Genomic DNA, 20,847 nt, shown 5'->3' with positions numbered 1-20,847 from the left:
GGTTTCCCCCGCCATCCGAAGGTACAGCGTTCCTATGAAACGGTTCGTAAGCCGGAATGTCGTAAAGCGAAGAAGCAATTACCATGTATTTATATGGGAAAATTTTGTGAGTGTTCGCAGACCCAAAAATAACCTACCAAATCATGCCAAATAACACATAAAACCTAAAATAACAGTAACATATAGTAAAAGCAGGAATGATATGATAAATACACAGCCTATATAAAGTAGAAATACTTTTCCACAATCATTGCTGGCTCGGTTCCCTGTAGCGAAAACTTCACGCAGGCACTCTCGGCAGAAAATCTCACGCAAGCGCTGCTGGCAAAAACAGTCTCTCTCCAGTAACCTTTAAGCTATGAAGCTGCCAAATCATACCAAATAACACGTAAAAATACACAGCCTATACAAAGTAGAAATAATGTATGTACAGTGTAGTTTGACTTACCGGAATCGGGAAGACATCGAGCACACTGATGATGGTATTTTAGGCTGAGTCGTCGGAGTTTGGGTGGTGCAGTGGCCCCCACCCTCCGGGCAGTGAACCGATACTGATCCGCAAAGCATGCAGGGGTACAGCGGTAGCCGGGAGGTGCACGGCACATCTTTAAGAAAAAATCGAAATCAAAATGCTAATTAATTAGGTGCCGCCCAGCATGTAAATGTCGGCCCAGATCAGAAGCGACGCAATCGGCAATCGCCTCTAATCTGGGCCAACAATTACGTGCCAGGCGGCACCTAATTAATTAGCATGCTTATTTCGGCTTTTTTATTAAAGATGTGCTGGGTGCCTCCCGGCTACCGCTGCATTCTCCGCGAATCGGTATCTCTCCGCGGCCTGGGGGTTGGGCTGGTGGGACACTGAGGTGTCATCTCATCGTCGTCTATTTCCATTAGAGCAGGCAGCTCATCTTCTCCTATGACTGCCCGCCTCGATGTCGAAGGTCGAGGTTCGTCGTCTGCTGTGGCTGATGTGGAAGGCTTGCTTGACTGCTTAGCCTCGCGCATTTTTTTTATCATACAGTTTTTTGTAAGCACTCAAACCATCTTGCAAATATGCCCTAAACCGACGTACCCTTTCAAAATTAAAGTCATACTTTATCATTGCAGGGAAAATCCCACGCAGTTGCTTCACGTTCAGTTCCTGGACGATTTCACTTTCGCTACTGAATTCAGTTTTGATTATTATCTTTTCCTCTTCCAATTGCATCAGCTCTTCATCTACCAGTTCTTGGTTATGGGATGCCAAAACCTCTTCAACATCATCTTCGTCAACTTCCACAAGCCAAACTCACTTTGTCCTTACTTCGTTCACCACAATCGAAAGGCTTAATTATGTCTAGTTTTACGCTAAGTGTAACACCCTTACGAGCTCTTTTAGGCTTTTCCGATACCTTAGAACTCACCTTGCTAACGGCTGCTCACAGGCACATGTTTAAGCGATGCTGGAGAGAATGCAGTTCCGAGTCTGGGGGAAAGTGGCTGCTCGGGACGTGTGCTGATTTTTTTATCGCGCACTGCTTTTTTGTCGTGCGCTGCCTTTCTTCATAACAGTGAAAACATCTTCTGTTAGCGAAAACGGGTAACTAATGTAGGTCTTTCGTAACAGTGAGGTTTCGTAAAGTGAATGTTCGAAGAGCGGGGGACACCTGTACTACATCCTTGCTTTTATATTCTAATCCTCTCGAAATGATTACATTACATTTGCCCTACGCACCACAGACTCAACCTACAACTTAACCTACAGGGAATCCTGCATGAGGACTCCCAAGTCCCTTTGCACCTCAGAGTTTTGTATTTTCTCTCTATTTAGAAAATAGTCAACCTTTTCATTTCTTCTACTAAAGTACATGACCATATACTTCCCGACATGGTATTCCATCTGCCACTTCTTTGCTCATTCTCTTAATCTATCTAAGTCCTTCTTTAGCCGCTCCCTTCATTACCAGTGCAGAGTGGCTACAGAACATGCCGTTGACAAAATGCAATGCAGTTACTCTCTTGGGGTACTGAGAGGACACCTGCTAATCCATGACATTTGTCACCAGGAAGGTGAAGAGCAGCATACAAATCGGAACACCGCTACCTATAGGTGCCCCTCCAAGTCAAACACTGTGCTGATTGTAAATATGTTAGTGATCCTGTATTGACATGGACCTAAATCTTGCAATACTCTACCCAACAGTATTGTGGGAGTACCGTTACTAAGATCAGAATCAGAATCAGAATCAGGTTTATTATCACCGGCATGTGATGTGAAATTTGTTAACTTAGCAGCAGTAGTTCAATGCGATATATAATCTAGCAGAGAAAAAAGATAATAATAATAAATAAAAATAATAATTAATAAATAAGGAAATTAATTATGTATATTGAATAGATTAAAAAACATGCAAAAACAGAAATAAATGAGGTAGTGTCCAAAGATTCAATTTAGGAAATGGATGGCAGAGGAGAAGAAGCTGTTCCTGAATCACTGAGTGTGTGCCTTCAGGCTTCTGTATCTCCTACCTGATGGTAACAGTGAGAAAAGGGCATGCCCTGGATGCTAGAGGTCCTTAATAATGGATGCTGCCTTTCCCTGAAGATGTCCTGGGTACTTAGTAGGCAATACCCAAGATGGAGCTGACTAGATTTACAACCTTCTGCATCTTCTTTCGATCATATGCAGTAGCCCCTCCATACCAGACAGTGATGCAGCCTGTCAGAATGCTCTCCACAGTACAACTATAGAAGTTGCAATGGTTCAAGAAGATGGCTCACTACTATCTTCTCAAGAGCAATTAGGGTTGGAGAATAAATGCCGGCTTTCCCAGTGACATCACATCCTGAAGCATGAATGAATAAAAAGTAAGAATTACGAGGAGTGATTGATCAGTTCATGGCCTAAGGTAGAAGGAGTCAATTTTAGAAAATCTAGCACATTTATTTTTCAACATAGTCCCCTCCTACGTTTACACACTTAGTCCAGCAGTCGTGAAGCATACGGATCCTTCTTTGTAGAAGTCGGCGTCTTGGACCTCCAGACATGTAACAAGAGCTGTATAACTCATCTCCTTCTACCTTAGGCCACAAACTTATCAATCACCCCTGATGTGGACTGCCTGGAGGTCCAAGACGCTCTTGTTACATGCACGTGCAGTTCAACTCTTTGAGTGATAATGCAGAAAGTTTGAAGTTAATAACTCATCTCCTTCTACCTTAGGCCACAAACTTACCAATCACCCCTGCTGCGGACCACTTCTACAAAGAAGGGATCCGTATGCTGCACGAGCGCTGGACTAAGTCTGTACATGTAGGAGGGGACTGTGTTGAAACATTAATGTGCTAGGTTTTCTAAAATTGACTCCTTCTACCTAGGCCACGAACTTATCAATCACCCTTCATATGTATGATATCCAATCATGTGTTCGCTCCTCACCCGACATTCATCAATAGGTGACTTGCAGATGATCAGTCATTCCACCATGCAACTATTTTTAAAAATGCATGAAATCATTAAAAAATTTGTTGTTTACAAAGAATGTGTAACTGTTGCCAGAATATATCCATGACTGATTACATCACAAACCACAATAGCAGATTTCAAACAGTTAATAGATGTCTCACCGTAAATTGAGCAAGATGAGATATTAACTAATGTTGTTCCGCTCATTTGTATATGTAGGCCTGTTAAATTTTGCCTTTTGTTGCACTCGAAAGAAAGGCATGTTGGGTTTAAAGATGTGTCTTATTCATATATTTGCAGTGTCCTTTTTAACAAGAGGTTAAGCAAGTATGAGAAGCCTTTTCCCCAGATTTGTCATGGAGGTGTTAGCTGACGTGCAATGCCTCCATGTCGAAATATTAAAAGAGACTTGTATTTCTGCTTCTGTTCTTGCCTTCTCTCTTTGTGATATGTCGTCCCTTCTTATATTGCAGAGCAGTCTCTGTTTGACTCCTACCGAGGTTATCAGCAATTTTTAATGGTGGAAAATGGGTAGGATAATGCATTCAGAAAATTCACTTGTCAGAATGTTAAATATATTTGGTTCAGTATTTTGATAGTTGAAAGGACTCTTGGGAGGAGATGCCAATGGTTATACTAAGGCTGTCATGTGCATGTGGCAGTTTGGTAGGCTTTAAGAAAACCCTGCACGGCTTTGCATTAGCTTACTTGAGACTCTGGTCAAAAACAGGCACAAAAATAATGTTGCCTATTTTCATAAAGATGTGTGCTTAAGATGCTTTATTTTAACCCAAATAAGGCAATATAACTGCTGTCTAAATGTAGCCCTTTGGTCACTGTAAAATTATAAAGAATTTTCTTGTCAAATGCCCTTTGCTACAACTGTTCTGAAAATCCTTGCTTTGTTTCAACTCTGGAGAGTGTTGCTTTTGTGTTCAGCATTTAGAACAACCAGTGTAGTGTATAATTGTGCAGCCCACTTGATTATACAGTGTTCACTTAGCTGGGTGATTTAATGACCCTGCCTTTCATTTTCCCAAATCTCTTAATTGTTTATTTTGATGGGGCCATTAAATTTATTGGCAAAAATGCACTTCAATTACTTAGGTGTCAAAAGCATTCAATCCAACCTGTAAAATTATGCATTGGTGATTTTACATTTCTGTAATAAATCTGTTCAGTCAGTAATCCATTTGTACCTACCCCTTCTGCATCCTGCCACCAGAGACTCACTCACGCATTTACTGCTAACAAGGCAGTCCTTCGCACCTCTACCCATGGTGCATTACTGATGGGGACAAGCATCTGGACTTCAACGGCTGATAAACATTGTGTATTCATTGGGGAGCATCGTGTTGGTCAGGATCTATTAGCAAAAAAGAACTTAAGTTCTTATCTTAAAGCGAGGTGATCTCAGGATCTTTCAGCCTAGGCAGAGGCAGATCCTTTAAGTAATACAGGTGCTGGTCTGCTTTTGCTGCTAAAGGCCTGCTACTGCAGTTAAAGTCCTCACTGTTGATGAAGAGCACATTCACATTACTGTACATTAGTGCATAGAGGATCTCAGTACAATTTGCATGTAATAACAGTTAGCCTAATTTTGCCTGATTTGTGAATAAATCAAGAAAAGGATGATACAATGGTATCAATTCAATGCTTGTTGTTGACCCATTCTCTAGATTCTGTTTCCCGATTCATCTGGCAGCATACATAACAATGACTGATAATAATAATTAGTCAAGAATACACCAACATTTTAAAATATCTTCAAATTGCAAGTGCTCTGATTTGGCAGAGTTTGTGTCTATCTTTGAAGGACCATATCAGTCCCCTTTAATGATATTTTAAAAAATAGCATCTCTGTGCTAATAAAGTAACTTTTGCTGCAGGATTGGCTCTGTTCCTCAATCAATCTTTCTAATAACATTTCTTCTGTACATCAGGTCTCTGGCCATGTTAATCAATCATTCAATTCTCTTCTTCATCATTGGTTATCTGTTTTATTCTCATTTTGATTTCAAATCAGAGTAGTAAATTTAAACTAGAGTTGTAGGGAACCAGAGTGCCATAACAGATAGTGGAGTGGTTGTGGAGAAAGATGTTGTTAAGCCGACATACAATCAGGAATCAAAAGGTTGAGTGTGGTTTTGAGCTGCCTTTATTTCAATGCAAGGAGTATTGTAGGAAAGGTGAATGAGCTTAGGGCATGGATCAGCACATGGAATTATGACATTGTAGGAGCTAGAGAGACTTGGTTGCAGGAGGAGCAGGACTGGTAGCTCAGTGTTCTGGGGTTCCTTTGTGTTAGATGTGATAGAGTGGAAGGGGTAAAAAAGACAGGGGTGGTATTATTAGTCAAGGAAAATCTCATGGCAGTGCTCAGACAGGACAGACTGGAGAGTTCATCGAGTGAGGCTTTATGGGGAATAAGAAAGGTCCGCGGGATTTAGAGGAGCAAATTTGTAGAGAGATTGCAGACTGTTTGAAGAAACATAAAGCTGTGATAGTAGGTGATTTTAACTTTCCATATAGTGACTAGGACTCCCATACCCTAGAAGTGTTAATTAGGAAAGAGCTTGTCAAAGGTGTTCAAGAAAGTTTCGTTAATCAGTACATGGAAGTCCCAATGAGTGAGAGTATGATACTAGATCTCCTATTAATGAATGAGACAGGGCTGATGACAGAAGTTTGTGTAGGGGTACACTTTGCATCTAGTCATCATAATGCCATTAGTTTCAAGGTAATTATGGTAAAAGTTAGGTCTGGTCCTCAGGTTGGGATTCTAAATTGGAGAAAAGCCAATTTTGATGGTTACAGAATGGATCTGGCAAGTGTGGATTGGGATAGCAACATGAACACAATGCTGGAGGAACTCAGCATGTCTGGCAGCATCTATGCAAAAGAGTATAGTCAACGTTTTGGGCCGAGACCCTTCATCAAGAATGGAGAAAAAAAGATGAGGAGTCAGGATAAGAAGGTGGGGAAGTATTAGGTGAAACTGGGAGGGGGAGAGGTGAAGAAAAGAGCTGGGAGGTCGATTGGTGAAAGAGATACAGGGCTGGAGAAGGGGGAATCTGATTGGAGAGGACAGAAGGCCATGGGAGAAAGAAAAGGGGAGAGGAGCACCAGGGGAGTTGATGGACAGGTAAGGAGATAAGGCAAGAGAGGGAAATGGGAATGGGGGATGGTGAAGGGGGAGGCATTACCAGAAGTTTGAGAAATCAATGTTCCTGCCATCAGGTCGGAGGCTACCCAGCCAAAATATAAAGTGTTGCTCCTTCAAACTAAGTGTGGTCTCATTGTGGCAGTGGGTGGTTTTCTGGCAAAGGTGTACTTGGTAAATGGGAGTCCTTCAAAAGTGAAATTTTGAGAGTACAGTGTTTGTATGCTTCTGTCCGAATAAAAGGCATGGATAATAGATTTACAGAACCTTGGTTTTTGAGGGATATTGAGGGATATTGAGGTCCTGGTCAAGAAAAAGATGGGGGTGCAAAGCAGGTATAGGCAGGAGAAACAAAAGAGATACTTGAAGAGTATAAGAAATGCAAGAAAACAGGAGGCTCAGAGGAGGCAAGAGATTGCTCTAGCGGATAAGGTGAAGGAGATTCCTAAGGGCTTCTACAGATTATTAAAAGCAAACAAATAGCAAGAGACAAAACTGGTCCTCTGGAAGACCAGGGTGGTAATCCATGCATGGGGCTAAAGGAGATGGGGGAAATTTTAAATGAATTTTTTCCATCTGTATTTACTCAGGAGATGGGCACAGAGTCTATAGAAGTGAGGCAAAGCAGCATCAACTTCATGGACCCTATACAGATTATAGAGGAGGAGGTGTTTGCTGAGGAGGTGAGGCAAATTAGTGTGGATAAATACCCAGGGCCTGAAAAGGTGTTCCCTGGACCCTGTGGGAGGCCAGTGAAGAAATTTCAAGGGCCCAGCAGAAATACTTAAAACATCCGTAGCCACAGCTGGGTGCCAGAACATTGGAGGATAATGTTGTTCAATTATTTAAGAAAGGTTCTAAGACTAAGTCAGGAAATTATAGACCAATAAGCCTGACATCAGTAGTGGGAAAGTAATTAGAAGGTTTTCTAATGGACTGGGCATACAGTGTAAGCATTTGTACAGACAGGGACTGATTATGGATATTCAACATGGCTTCGTGTGTGGGAGGTCATATCTAACCAATCTTTTTTGTAAAGTTTTTCAACAAAGTTATCAGGTAAGTGGATGAAGGCAAGGCAGTGGATGTTGCCTTCATTGATTTTAGCAAGGTCCTGCATAGTAGCTTAGTCAATAAGATTCAGTCACTTGGCATTCAAGATGAGGTAGGGAATTGGATTAGACGTTGGCTTTGTGGGGGAAGCCAGAAAATGGTGGTAGATAGCTGCTTCCCTGAGTGGAGCTCTGTGACTAGTAGAGTGTTGCTGGGATCGGTGATGAGTCTGTTGTTTGTCATCTATATCAACGATCTGGATAAGAATGTGGTAAACTGGATCAGCAAATTTCTGGATGACACCAAGATTAGAGGAATAATGGACGGCAAGGAAGGTTGTCAGAGCTTACATGGGGATTTGTACCAGTTGGAAAAAATAAACTGAAAAATGGTAAATGGAATTTAATGCAGGCAAGTGTGAGGTGTTGCACTTTGGGAGGATCAACCAAGATAGGTCTTACATGGTGAGCGGTCAGGCACCGAGGAGTGTGGTAGAGAGAGGGATCTGGAATACAGATCCATAATTCCTTGAAAGCAGTGTCACAGGTAGACAGAGTTGTAAAGAAAGCTTTTGGCACGTTGGTCTTCATAAATCAATGCATTGAGTACAGGAGTTGAAATCATATATAAAGCGTTCATGAGGCTTAATTTGGAGTATTATTTGCAGTTCTGGTAACCTACCTACAAGAAAGTTATACTGTAAATAAGACTGAAAGAGCGCAGAGAAAACTTATAAGAATGTTGCCGGGACTTGAGGACCAAGGTTGTAGGAAAAGGTTGAGTAGGTTAGGACTTTATTCTCTAAAACTTGGAAGATTGAGAGGAGATTTGATAGAGGTATACAAAATGAAGAGGGTATAGATAGGGTAAATGGAAGCAAGCTTTTTCCACTGGGTGAGACTACAAATGGAGATCATGGGCAAAGGGTGAAAGTTGAAATGTTTAAGGGAAACATGAAGGAGAATTTCTTCATTCAGAGGATTGTGAGAGTATGGAACAAGCTGCCAGCATAAGTGGTGGATGCGGGTTCAATTTCAGCACTTAAGAGAAATTTGATTGGTTACATGGGTGGCTGGTATGGAGGGCTATGGTCCAGGTGCAGGTCAACGGGACGAGGTAGATTAATGGTTTGGCATAGACGAGATGAGCTAAAGGGACTGTTCCTGTGCTGTAGTGTTCTATAACTTCATGTCTCTATAAATTGGTTATTTTCTGCTTTTGCTATTTGTGACCTGGATTGCCTGAAAACTTCCTCCATAGTGTTTAATATTCAAATAATAATAAACTAAATAAAAGAATTAATGAACATTGCCACCACTGTAGCTCTTAGGTGAAGTAGCTATTTAAAATCTTTAAGTACAAAAGAAAATGATGTCAGTAGGACATGAGACTTTGTTGCTTGTCCACTTGCCCTCTCACTGAGTGTGGCTTCATTCAATAACCATGAGACCGTGGAATTCCCTCTAAGACAGATATGAAATTTGTCAATTAAATAGTGCATCGATTTTCTTACACTCATAAAGAAACTATTTAAAATATTAATGAATAAGATTGTTATCATATATTGATTGGAGATTATTGATTGAAAATTTCTGTGGGGTTGGTGGCTAAAGAAGTATGGTGGTTGAGAAAGCGAAGGTTTGTAAATATGGAGAGCTGCTCTGTGACCTAAGTACTTAATCATTATATTTGTCAGTGCTTGACCTTGTGATTGCTTAAAGTTTGAACTGCTGGGGAGGTGAAATAGCTTCAGGCACAAACACTGCTACTGATCTTCAAACAGAAAGAGGTTAAACTAGAGCAAGTTGAATTGCTAAAGCTCACTGCAAACATACATAACCATTAGTTACACTGGTTGCTTTGATATAGTGCCTTTAAAGCAGTGTGATTTGATAGGAATAGCCTACCAGAAGACTATGTTTATATGACCAAAGTACGATGAGGAAAAATAATAAAAGGAGGTTTTAAGCTGCATGTATTTAGGGAAGAAAGAACAGTAGCAATAGGCATGATATAATTTACTGAATGCTTTCCTGAAGGAGGATGAGCCAACAAAGCAGCAGATGATCTTAATTTTGCTTATGAGTAATGACAGAAAATAGCAGGCAGTCCGGCATGTAACATGATTGAACATCAATATTGGGTTTGAAGAGGAAACAGGAGGGTCACAAATTAGAGGTCAGGCTATAACAAAATGAATTTTTGAAGACATAAGCAAGGATTTGGCTGAAACTGTAAGAGGGAATTTACCAGCTGTACAAACTATAGACCATATTAGGAATTTGTCAAGAAAGTAATTGCTGGATTACAATTCCCTAAATTATAAGAAGGATAACTGAACCAATGTATTCACTTTCAGATATGGTGACAGATTTTGGCAGATAGGGAGACAAATTCTGGAAAGGTGTAATAATAACAGGGTTGTTGTGGTGGGAGATTTTAATTTCCCAGATGCTGATTGGCATCTCCCTAGAGCAAGGGGTTTAGATGAGGTGGAGTTTGTTAGGTGTGTTCAGGAAGGTTTCTTGACTCAATATGTAGATACGCCTACAAGAGGAGAGGCTGTACTTGATCTGGTATTGGGAAATGAACCTGGTCAGGTGTCAGGTCTCTCGGGGAAAGAGCATTTTGGAGAAAGTGATCACATTGGAGAGGAATAGGAACAGACAAGTTAGGAAAGTGTTTAATTGGAATAAGGGGAAATATAAAGCTATCAAGCAGGAACTTGGAAGCATAAATTTGGAACAGATGTTCTTAGGGAAATGTACAGCAGAAATGTGGCAAATGTTCAGGGGATATTTGCGTGGTGTTTTGCAGAGGTACATTCCAATGAGACGGGAAGGATGGTAGGATAAAGGAACCGTGGTGTACAAAGGCTGTTGAAAATCTAGTCAAGAAGAAAAGAAAAGCTTATGAAAGGTTCAAAAAACTAGGTAATGATAGAGATCTAGAAGATTATAAGGCCAGCAGGAAGGAGTTTAAAAATGAAATTAGAAGAGCCAGATGGGGCCATGAGAAGGCCTTGGTGAGCAGGATTAAGGAAAACCCCAAGGCGTTCTATAAGTATTTGAAGAGCAAGAGGATAAGATATGAGAGAATAGGACTAATCAAGTGTGACAGTGGAAAAGTGTGTATGGATCTGGAGGAGATAGCAGAGGTACAGCTCTGTGGGCTGAAGGGCCTGTATTGTGCTGTAGGTTTTCTATGTTTTTCTATGTTTTTATGTTTTAACTTAAGCTTTAATGTTACCATTATGTAACAACATAATGTAACAGTCATGTAACAACATGAAGGCAAAGACCTGTGGCGGCAATTAAAGATGGACAGAGCCAAAATAGGAAGGGTAAAGATGTGGTACAAACATGGTAAATAAAGGAAGCAACAGGTCTGATAAAACCTAGCTTGAATGTAACAACAATGGCAATAATAGAGGATAAAGTAAATGCTTAGCTTTGATCATCACAGTGATGTAAGGATGAAATTTCAGAGGGAGAGAGGAGTGGAGTGATTGGTTATTGAAGTGGTGAATGGAAGACCTTTGGTTAAGAGAGTGGTTGGAGATTCGTAACTGAGTGTCAAGACAGAAAGAATATTCTGAATTGTGAATGATGTCAAACAATATAGTAGTTCATGGATTGCGAATGAAAGGGGAATGTGTGAAATATTCCACAGAAAATGGACTCATATATGTACTACAGTATTTCTTATAGCAGGAAGTATTGTGTTCATAACTTAGGAATGGACTTGGTCAAAAATATTGGCCACCAATTTTTTTTTTATGTGAAAGATGTAAGAGACAATATCAAAATCAGTCAACTAAAATGTATTGTCAATGTAGAAAAAAATCTAATTATCCACATCTTTTTTTTGTGGTGTTAAAATAGTGTTGTGTGACTCCTAAAGAAATGAGGATATTACCCAGCATTTAACAAAGTGTAGTCATGCTTCTTAAATAACATCTTAAGTCAAAAAAAGGACAATTCTAAAATCTCCAGTCATATTCACTCACATGAATATGTTTGTACTGCCTTCCTTCTCCTCCCTTACTCCCTTTTCCTCTGTCACTTGCTCCCCCCTCTCCCTAGGGCTGTGCTTGCATGGGCTTCTGGTCCTCCCATTTCTGCATTGTGGCAGACGGTGAGTTTTTCTGATGATCAAATATTGCAGTAAAGAGTACAAGGAATGACTTACTGGCTGTTGATTTCTGGAGGGTGCAGCATAGACTGAATGGAGATACCTCACAGTTAGGATGTCCACTCAGTTCCTGACAGTCGTATGTTTGTGACTGTAGCTTTGGCTATGTGGTGTATTTGGAGATGTAAACAGAGTGATCAACTGTTAGAGCAGAGTGCAGAGTTCGTTATGTAGGGCAGTGTAACACTGGAAAGATAAGAGACACTGTGATGGGCTAAGAATGAATGATTCATGAGAATTAAAGATTAGCTTTATTTGTCACGTGTACATTGAAACATTGAGACATACAGTGAAATTCATCACTTTCGTCAAATCAAATTAATGAAGATTGTGCCGGGAGCAGCTCTAAAATATTGCCATGCTTCCAGTCCCAATATAGCATGCCTACAACTTAATAACACTAACCCGTACTTCTTTGGAATGTGGGAGGAAACTGGATCACCAAGTAGAAGCCTATGCAGTCATGGGGACAATGTACAAAATGATTACAGATATCGGTGGGAATCAAATCCCAAATAGAAATTTCTGGTACCCTAAAGTGATTGCACTAAGCACCATGCTACTATATAGTCTCACACCTGTTATAATATCGCCAGCATATCTTGAATTCACTTGGAGAAAGATCCTCTGAAGCTCTACTGTCAAGCACACATTGAGAGAATATAATGTCTTCCTGTTGCCAGATATATGTGTGATGAGAATGGGAGCTCTAATGGCCACATGAAAGCAAACTATCAGTAATGACAGCAAATGCCCAAGTCTATTCGGCCTACTCCAGACACTGAAATGGAATATAGAGACTGTAAATGTCCTTTGTAATGTAGCAGTGAGCAGCAAACTCTGATATTTTAATTACTAGAGCAGGCCAGCTAGTTATGTTAGCAGCTGTGAGCAGGAATGATCCTGAAGCTAAGAACTGAGAATGAAAGTGAACTTGACTTTCATCATGAGAGCAGTGAGGCACCAGCATGGGTATCAACGAGATTTTCTGAGATCACAAAAATGAGAAAGAACTCCCTTGAGAAATCATCATCATCATCATCATGTGCCAGGTTGTATGACATAGGCGATCATAATTGTCCTACAGAAGTGGTTTGCCATTCCCTTCTTCTGGGTAGTGTCTTTACAAGATGGTTGACCCCAACCAATATATAGAATAGAATAGAAAACCTACAGCACAATATGGGCCCTTTGGCCCACAGAGCTGTGCCGAACATGGCCTTCCCTTAGAAATTACCTAGGGTTACCTATGGTCCTCTATTTTTCTAAGCTCCACGTACTTATCCAGGAGTCTCTTAGAAGACCCTATTGTATCCACCTCCACCATGTCACCGGCAGCTCATTCCATGCACTCACCGTAAAAACTTACCCCTGACAGCTCCTCTGTACCTTCTTCCAAGCACCTTAAAACTATGCCCTCTCATGCCAGCCATTTCAGCCTTGGGAAAAAGCCTCTGACTATCCACATGACCAATGCCTCTCAACATCTTATAGACCTCTATCAGGTCACCTCTCATCCTCCGTCGCTCCAAGAGATTATCTGCCTGGCATCAGTGGTCGCATAACCGGGACTTGTGATATGACCATCCACCACCTGCTCCCATGCCTGATTGGGGGGCTGAGCAGGTGCTGCACCTTGCCCAGGAGTTACCTGCAGATTCGTGGAGGGAAAGTGTACCTTACATCTCCTTTGGTAGAAACATATCTCCACCTCGCCACCCTCTTTTGAGAAAGTAGTCTAAATCGACATTATCCTCCAGGAATGGTGGATCAGAATGAATCTCCTTGTCAAGCGTAGGGGAACATGTATTGGATGCTGAACGATAATGTGCTTTCTATGTCTTGATTCTTATGGTGTCTGAGGTGTAGTTTTTGCATGCCCATGTTATCCATGAATGGGAGTGTTAGGTCTAGTTAAATGGGCCCTTTTAAGTTAGTTTTAGTTTTTTTTATCAAAATAAACTTTATTCATAATAAAAAAATTACAAGAATGAACTGTACAATGCCTTTTCAGTCTTTAAATTCATATTCAATGCTTTCAGTACTGTTCTAATACATTCCTAACATCAATAGCACTGCCGCCGTGTATGTGGCCCCCTGTGTGGAATACTACTACAACAATTAATTGAGGGGTTTCCTCACCTAACCTGGCCCTCCCTATCCATTAGTAGAAGAACCTTACACAGTGGTCCTTCTGCACAGTGCCCTTGTGATGGGTACTCCAAACTTCAGTGTTCTTCTGCAACCTGGAATGTGCCAGTCAGCAGCGTTCCTCCATGGACATTTCTATGTGTTGGGAGACCAATAAATTTCAGGTGGACCAAAGTCTCTTTCACCAAGTTGATATTCTGCCAGCACTTGATGTTCTTTAAGTTGCAGATGAAAATCCAAAGAAGGATCTGTTTTCAGAGTGAGCAGTACGGAACTGTGACTCCAGGTTTGGTGTGATTATCCATTTAAACAACATTGTTCCTGAGCCTTGAGCAACAGTGAAAGTTGATCATGCCTCTGTATGTGAACAGCAACTGTTAGTTTTCAGACCAATGTGCTTGAATATTGTACAAATAATGAATTGTCAGCATTTCAGGACTGTTACATAATTGAAGCAAATTTGACTCTCTCAAATTGCTCAGTAGCACAAAAACTCTTATCCAACATGAGCAGATGATATTCACAACTGATGCTTGAGCATTTAAAAACGTACAAAATCAATTCACTCAGCATTACCATCATTTTCACCAAAAAAAACTTTTCGGGTGTTGTGCAAATTAATTTCTAGTCCTATTGCCACTCCGAGCTTCCATTTTTTACATTCCAATTGATACTGAAGGTGCAAAACCTGTACAAGTGATTGTTGTATGACACTTCAAACTTTAATGAGATCTGTTCTTAATTATAATTATCTGAATAAAAATATTGGCCACAGAGAACAGGCAGGGGAAATGGGTTAGCTGGCTTGCTGTTTAATAAATCTGGTTGAGCTCTTTGTGTACTCATTCTGTGATTCTCTGTTCAAGCCCTTTGTGAACTTTATACCAGAGGCTTGGATTTCTCCTCCAGATGATGATACCCAAATTGTAAGGTGCAAAGGTTTGAGTGAATCAATGGCCAAAATAAGCTATGAAATAGGGAGTGTTAAATTTAATAAATATCACATGTATATTAGGCAAGTGGTCAAATAGATAGCAGATGCAGTTTACTGTAGAATAGAAGCGCATGTTTAGTAGGAGAGTGGAGCAATAGGAGGTGCGTAGTAATCTGATTGTGGATGAACCGCTTCTCTTTACGTTATATGTCAATGACTTAGATGATGGAATTGATAGTTTTGTGGCAAAGTTTGAGGACGATATGAAGGTAGGTGGAGGGGCAGGTAGTTTTGAGGAAGTAGAGAGGCTACAGAGGAACTTAGGTTAGGAAAATGGGCAAAGAACTGGCAGATGTAATACAGTGTCAGAAGCTTATGATCATGAACTTTGGTAGAAGAAATAAAAGGGGAAACTATTTTCTAAATAGAGAGAAAATTCAAAAATCTGAGGCACAAAGGGACTTGGGAGTTTGTACAGGATTCCCTGAAGGTTAATTTGCAGGTTGTGTCTGTGTTGAGGAAGGCAAATGCGATGTTGGCATTCATTTCAAGAGGACTAGAATATAAAAGCAAGGATGTAATGTTGAGGCTTTATAAAGCACTGGTGAGGCCTCACTTGGAGTATTGTGAGCAGTTTTGGGCCCCTCATCAAAGAAAGAATGTGCTGACATTGGAGAGGGTTCAAAGGAGGTTCATGAAAATGATACTGGGTCTGAAAGGCTTGTCATAGGAATATACCTTCTCCTTCACCATCTTCATATGTTTGATGACTCTGGACCTGTACTCATTGGAATTCAGAAGAAACCTATCGAATGTTGAGACTCCTCGATAGAGTGGGATCTGGAGAGGATGTTTCCTCTGGTGAGAGAGTCTAAGACCAGAGGACACAGTTTCAGAATTGAGGGGCAAACTTTTAGAACAGAGATGAGGAAGAATTTCTTTACCTAGAGAGTGGTGAATCTGTGGAATTTGTTGTCACAGGCAGCTGTGGAGGCCAAGTCATTGCGTATATTTAAGGCAAAGGTTGATAGAATCTTGATTAGTCAGGAGATGAAGGGATACAGGGAGAAGGCAGGAAATCTGAAGGCTGAGAGGGAAAATGGATTAGCCATGATTAAATGGCAGAGCAGACATGATGGGCCAAATAGCCCAATTCTACTTATATATCTTACGGTCTTATAGTCTAAAGGGGTTAGGGGGATGCATAAAAACAATCAGAAGGTAGCAAAATGAATAGAGTGTTGATGAAAATAATGCAAGCGGCTGGGGCATTTAACTTGTCTTCCAAAGGACAGCACCTCCAGTGATGCAACATTCATCAGGATTGCATTAGAGTGTCAGGATAAACCTGTGATGTAACATGCATAAACTTATCTCTGAGATCTTTATCAAAAATATGGGAGAGGTACTTCTTTGTCACTTACAAGTAGCTTTTCCTGGAGAACTGCATTAAATTTGGAGGGATTAAAAATCACAGGCAATTTTCCAAACTTTTGATTGGATGCCCAAATTTTTCTATAATGAGGGCAAATTAAACTAAAATGAATTGCTGGGTGATAATATTGTATACTTACTCTTGGGAAGTTATAGAGTGGTTTAGGAACTGCTGTCCGGCTTGGTAGTGTAATGTTTACACTACCACGTGAGACAGCATATGAATCCGGAATCAGGTAGAAAGTCATCACTATTTACATATTGACTCTTTAAGACTTCCTGGAGACTAAATGCATGTGACAATGTTACATTATTTGGGTGAATATCCCAGCCTAATTGTACCGCAGTGTAAGCACACACGTGGATAAAAGAGATGGCAACTTGCTCCATGTTTAAAGTTACGTTCCAGGTTGTTTTGGCGCCGGCAAAAATTAGCAGCTAACTTGGAGGCTGTTTGCCTGCTACAGCACTGTTACATGCACTGGTGAGAGAGTGTGCCTTGTATCTCTGACTGAGGCCAGGGACTCAGTGAAAGGAGTGTAATTTCAGAAGAAACAGTGAAATGTGTGGCATTAAATAATCTCACAGAGTAAACAAAACCCATTATTTCTCTTTGAGGAACCATAATGGAAGCGGTACTATTCTTTCAAAGGCTTGCTTCCTATAGGGCAACACTGAAGCGTTTTGGCTACCTATTGAACCCCTCATTCCAATTCAACACTCTACTAAATCAGATGTGTATCATTCCATAGATGCTGCCTGATCTGCTGAGTTCCTCCAGTATCTTGTGTGTGTTGCTTTGGATTTCCAGCATCTACAGGTTTTCTCATGTTTAAGATCTGTACTTTAATGTTTTCTACTCACCTTGCTCCCCTAATGCTTTTATAACAAATTTGATTACTCGCAATTTTGAAATTTTCAATTGGATCTCCTAGTTTCAACAGTTTATAGAAGTGGAGAGTTCCAAACACATCATGTAAACACTTGCTTCTTTGCATCAGATACCCTTCCAGTTTTTACATTGTGACCTCCTGTGTCAACTAAACCATGCTAGAAGCAAACCACCTATTTGCCTTTGCCCCTCCCTTAAACAGTCTGTGCAGTGCTACCACAAAGAGGTCCGTCTCTTTAAGAGTGGCTCCATCATGTCCTTTTCCTCAGTCTGAACACGTAGCCTGCAGTCATAGTGCACCATCCTTTGCTCAGTTTGGGTTATCTTGGTCCTGACAAATTGAAATGACAAAAAGATCTATCAAAGAAAATTAGACTGCAAGCAGATTCCGGCTCTGTTTAGATTGGTAATCTGATCTGTGTCAGACTGAATGTTTAGCCCAGGGCATTGCTGCATCCAAATCAAATCAATGACTGCTGCATTCTGTGGCAGGACTCATTGGTGTATAAACATCTGTGTTGTGTATGATGCATGATAACAACAACAATAATTTTCATTAACATAGCACCTTTAACTTAACAAATTGTCCCAAATTACTTCACTGGAGCATTTAAAAACAAAAAAGTATTGAAATACTAAGTTACAAAGGAAGATACTGGAATTGATGACCAAGCAATGGCCTTTAAGGAGCTTCATTAATGAGGGAAAAAAAACAAGATCTTTTTGGGAGCATTGACATCAGAATAATTGGCCATAAAAGTAAAATTGGTAAATTTGACAAAATGGTAAATTGGTTTAGTACTGTCACATGCACCGAGGCACGGTGAAAAACTTGTCTTGCATACAGATCACAATTCATTACAACAGTGCATTGAGGTAATACAGGGTAAAACAATAACAGAATGCAGAATAGAGTGTAACGGTGAAAGCACTGCAGGTGGACAATAAGATGCAAGGTCACAATGATGTTTTTCAGAGAGGAGCAAGAGGTCAGAATTAGAGGAGCACATAGGAGGGTTACAGAGTTGGAGGAGATTATAGAGACTTAAAGGGGAGAAATCATAAACAAGGTGCCAGTTTTAAAGTTGGGGCATTACTTGCCTTGGTGTCAGTGCAGGTCCTCAAGTATAGTAATATAGCCAGTAAGGTTCTGAATCTCTTTAACCAAGAGAGGAGTAGGCCATTCTGCCCATTAAACTTGTATAACTATTGAGCATATTCAACCTTGACTGATCTACTTTGTCCATTAATCCATTGCTTTACGATTTATCTCCTTGAGTTTAATAGAATTATTGATTGTTTTTATCCAGTTGCTACAATGTACCTGTCCTTAGGAGCAGTATCTCAGCCAGAAGAGATTATAGCTGAGTCAGAAGTTATCAGTCAGAATGTCATTAGTGATACTCAACAATCACTGCCTCTCTTGGATGTTGCAGATCCAGTCAATTAACCTTTGCAATGCACACAAAATGCTGGAGGAACTCAGCAGGCCAGGCAGCATCTATGGAAAAGAGTAGAGTCGATATTTCGGGCTGAGATCCTTCATCAGGACTGGAATAAAAAAGATTCTGTCCTTTTTTTTCTGGTCCCGATGAAGGGTCTTGGGCAGAAACATTGACTGTACTCTTTTCCATAGATGCTGTCTGGCCTGCTGAGTTCCTCCAGCATTTTGTGTGCGTAGCTTGGATTTCCAGCATCTGCAGATTTTCTCTTATGTGTGAATTAACATTTGCATCTTTTTTTGTGACAAAGGCATATAGAGTCATATAATCACAGAGCTACACAGTACAGTAACAGGCCCTTCAGACCATCATGTCAATGCTAGCTACAATACCTATTTATGCTTATGCCATTTATCTGAATAGGATAACCTTGGCAATTGTGCACTTTCATTGTTATCTCTTCTAAAGATGTGAGAAATAGTCCACATTTAGTCATTGTTGGAATGTATCAAGACCTTTGCAAAACGACCATAACCTGAGTCAGGAATCATGCAATATTTATTCTTGATAAAATCCCCCTTGATTTTTCCTTTTTTGTCCAGCTCAGAGCTTCTAACCCAATAATCACATTCACATAGAGTCTGCAATTTAATTTGGCTCCTTTTCCCTGCGCTTGCTCTTTGGAAAAGCAATGAGAGTAGGTACTTCACCATTCATCTATACTTCTGCAAATTACTTATAAAATACACCTACCTCAATAACTGCTTTCCATATTCTAATAAGCCTGGTGCAGCATAAATGCTTCATGTGATAGCCTTGAATTCATCATTTCTGTGCCAACCAATGAGAAAAGGTCTTCTATACTTTGATTTAAAAACCTGTCATGGTTTTGTAAACTTCCACCATATTCCCCCATCATTGCCAACGTTAAGCCTTCATTCTAATGCGTCTTTGCTCTAATTGTTTTCCTTTTTTCTCATTGTACCAGGCACAGGCAGAAGGCTTGTTGGAAGCCTTTACCTTGTTGGAAGTCAGTCACTGCTGCACAGGCTTAAGATATACTCCTAGGAGCCCACTCATGCAAACGCACTCAGATCACACGGTCATATGCCCTTGCCCACCCCTTATTCCTTAGCACCTCTCTTTTAACCCCTACTTGTTCACAATTCACTATCAGTCAGCAACACAAATTTTATTTTTGTTAGTTCTTCTCTCCGTTGTGCAAGCCCACACTGTAGTCAGCTCTAATGACAAGGACTGAGAATGGAAACTCAGCACAAAGGACCAAGAACTCAAACCCTTATCCTGACACTGAGGTCCCCCTGGGTATCACTAACATGCATCTTCACCTAAATCCTTCAAGAAACATCTAGAGTCTTGAGCTTTTTTAAATTCAATTGCTTTCAGCTTAATTTGACCTCAAAATTGAACATGTTTTCATTTGTGTGGCCTGTTTCTAAATCTTTGTTTTTATACCTTTTACCAGCAACTCTGGAAAATTCTTAAAAATCTTTACATTCTTCATTTCAGGAACTTGCACCTGTAAATAATGCAGATACCTCAGCCAAGGCCACAAATCCCAAATCTCAGCAATTACGTTCTCTTGACACCTTTTGTGGGTAAGGCTTTTCCCTTCATTTAACCATGTTTGTATTTTAATGCAATCTGTTGCTGTACTACTCAGATTTATTTCTCTTTGTGGCTTCACTTTAATCAACAACACGCTAGAAAGTGCTGAAGCCAACACTGAGTCACTTGAGCCTCTACTTGTCTGAAAATGTCTACATTATTTACCCAGGGTGTCTCCATTAGGGTAGCAATACTTTAGGGTTTCATGAAATGTTGTTGATGTTCCTTAAGTTGTCAGTGTTGATAGAGATTCTTTGGAGGTCAATCATAAACACAAGAGATTCTGCGGATGCTGAAAATCCAGAGCAACACACACAGAATTGCTGAAGGGTCTTGGCCTGAAACATCTAACTGTTTATTCCTTTCCTTAGATGCTGCCTGATCTGTTGAGTTCCTCCACCATTTTATGTGTGTTGCTCTCGAGGTCAATATTTTCTTATCAAGTGCTCAGTTTTTTTTATTTATTGAGATGCAATGCGGAATAGGCCCTTCCAGCCCTTCAAGCCC

The 20,847-nt window shown here is 40.4% G+C and overlaps 1 protein-coding gene across 1 annotated transcript in view; it reads left to right on the top strand.

The window, feature by feature from the left end:
• The window catches only part of si:dkey-192p21.6 (uncharacterized protein LOC565246 homolog), a 355,495-nt gene that overhangs the window by 102,787 nt on the left and 231,861 nt on the right, over positions 1 to 20,847 (top strand). The window contains 2 exon segments of the mRNA XM_063070659.1: positions 11,750 to 11,801; positions 20,242 to 20,330. Coding sequence (XP_062926729.1) covers positions 11,750 to 11,801; positions 20,242 to 20,330 — 141 coding nt within the window.

Source organism: Mobula hypostoma, chromosome 18 (assembly GCF_963921235.1).
Source record: "Mobula hypostoma chromosome 18, sMobHyp1.1, whole genome shotgun sequence".
Classification (NCBI taxonomy): domain Eukaryota; kingdom Metazoa; phylum Chordata; class Chondrichthyes; order Myliobatiformes; family Myliobatidae; genus Mobula; species Mobula hypostoma.
The sequence above is the reverse complement of the archived record's forward strand: the minus strand, read 5'-3'. Positions and strand labels throughout refer to the sequence as shown.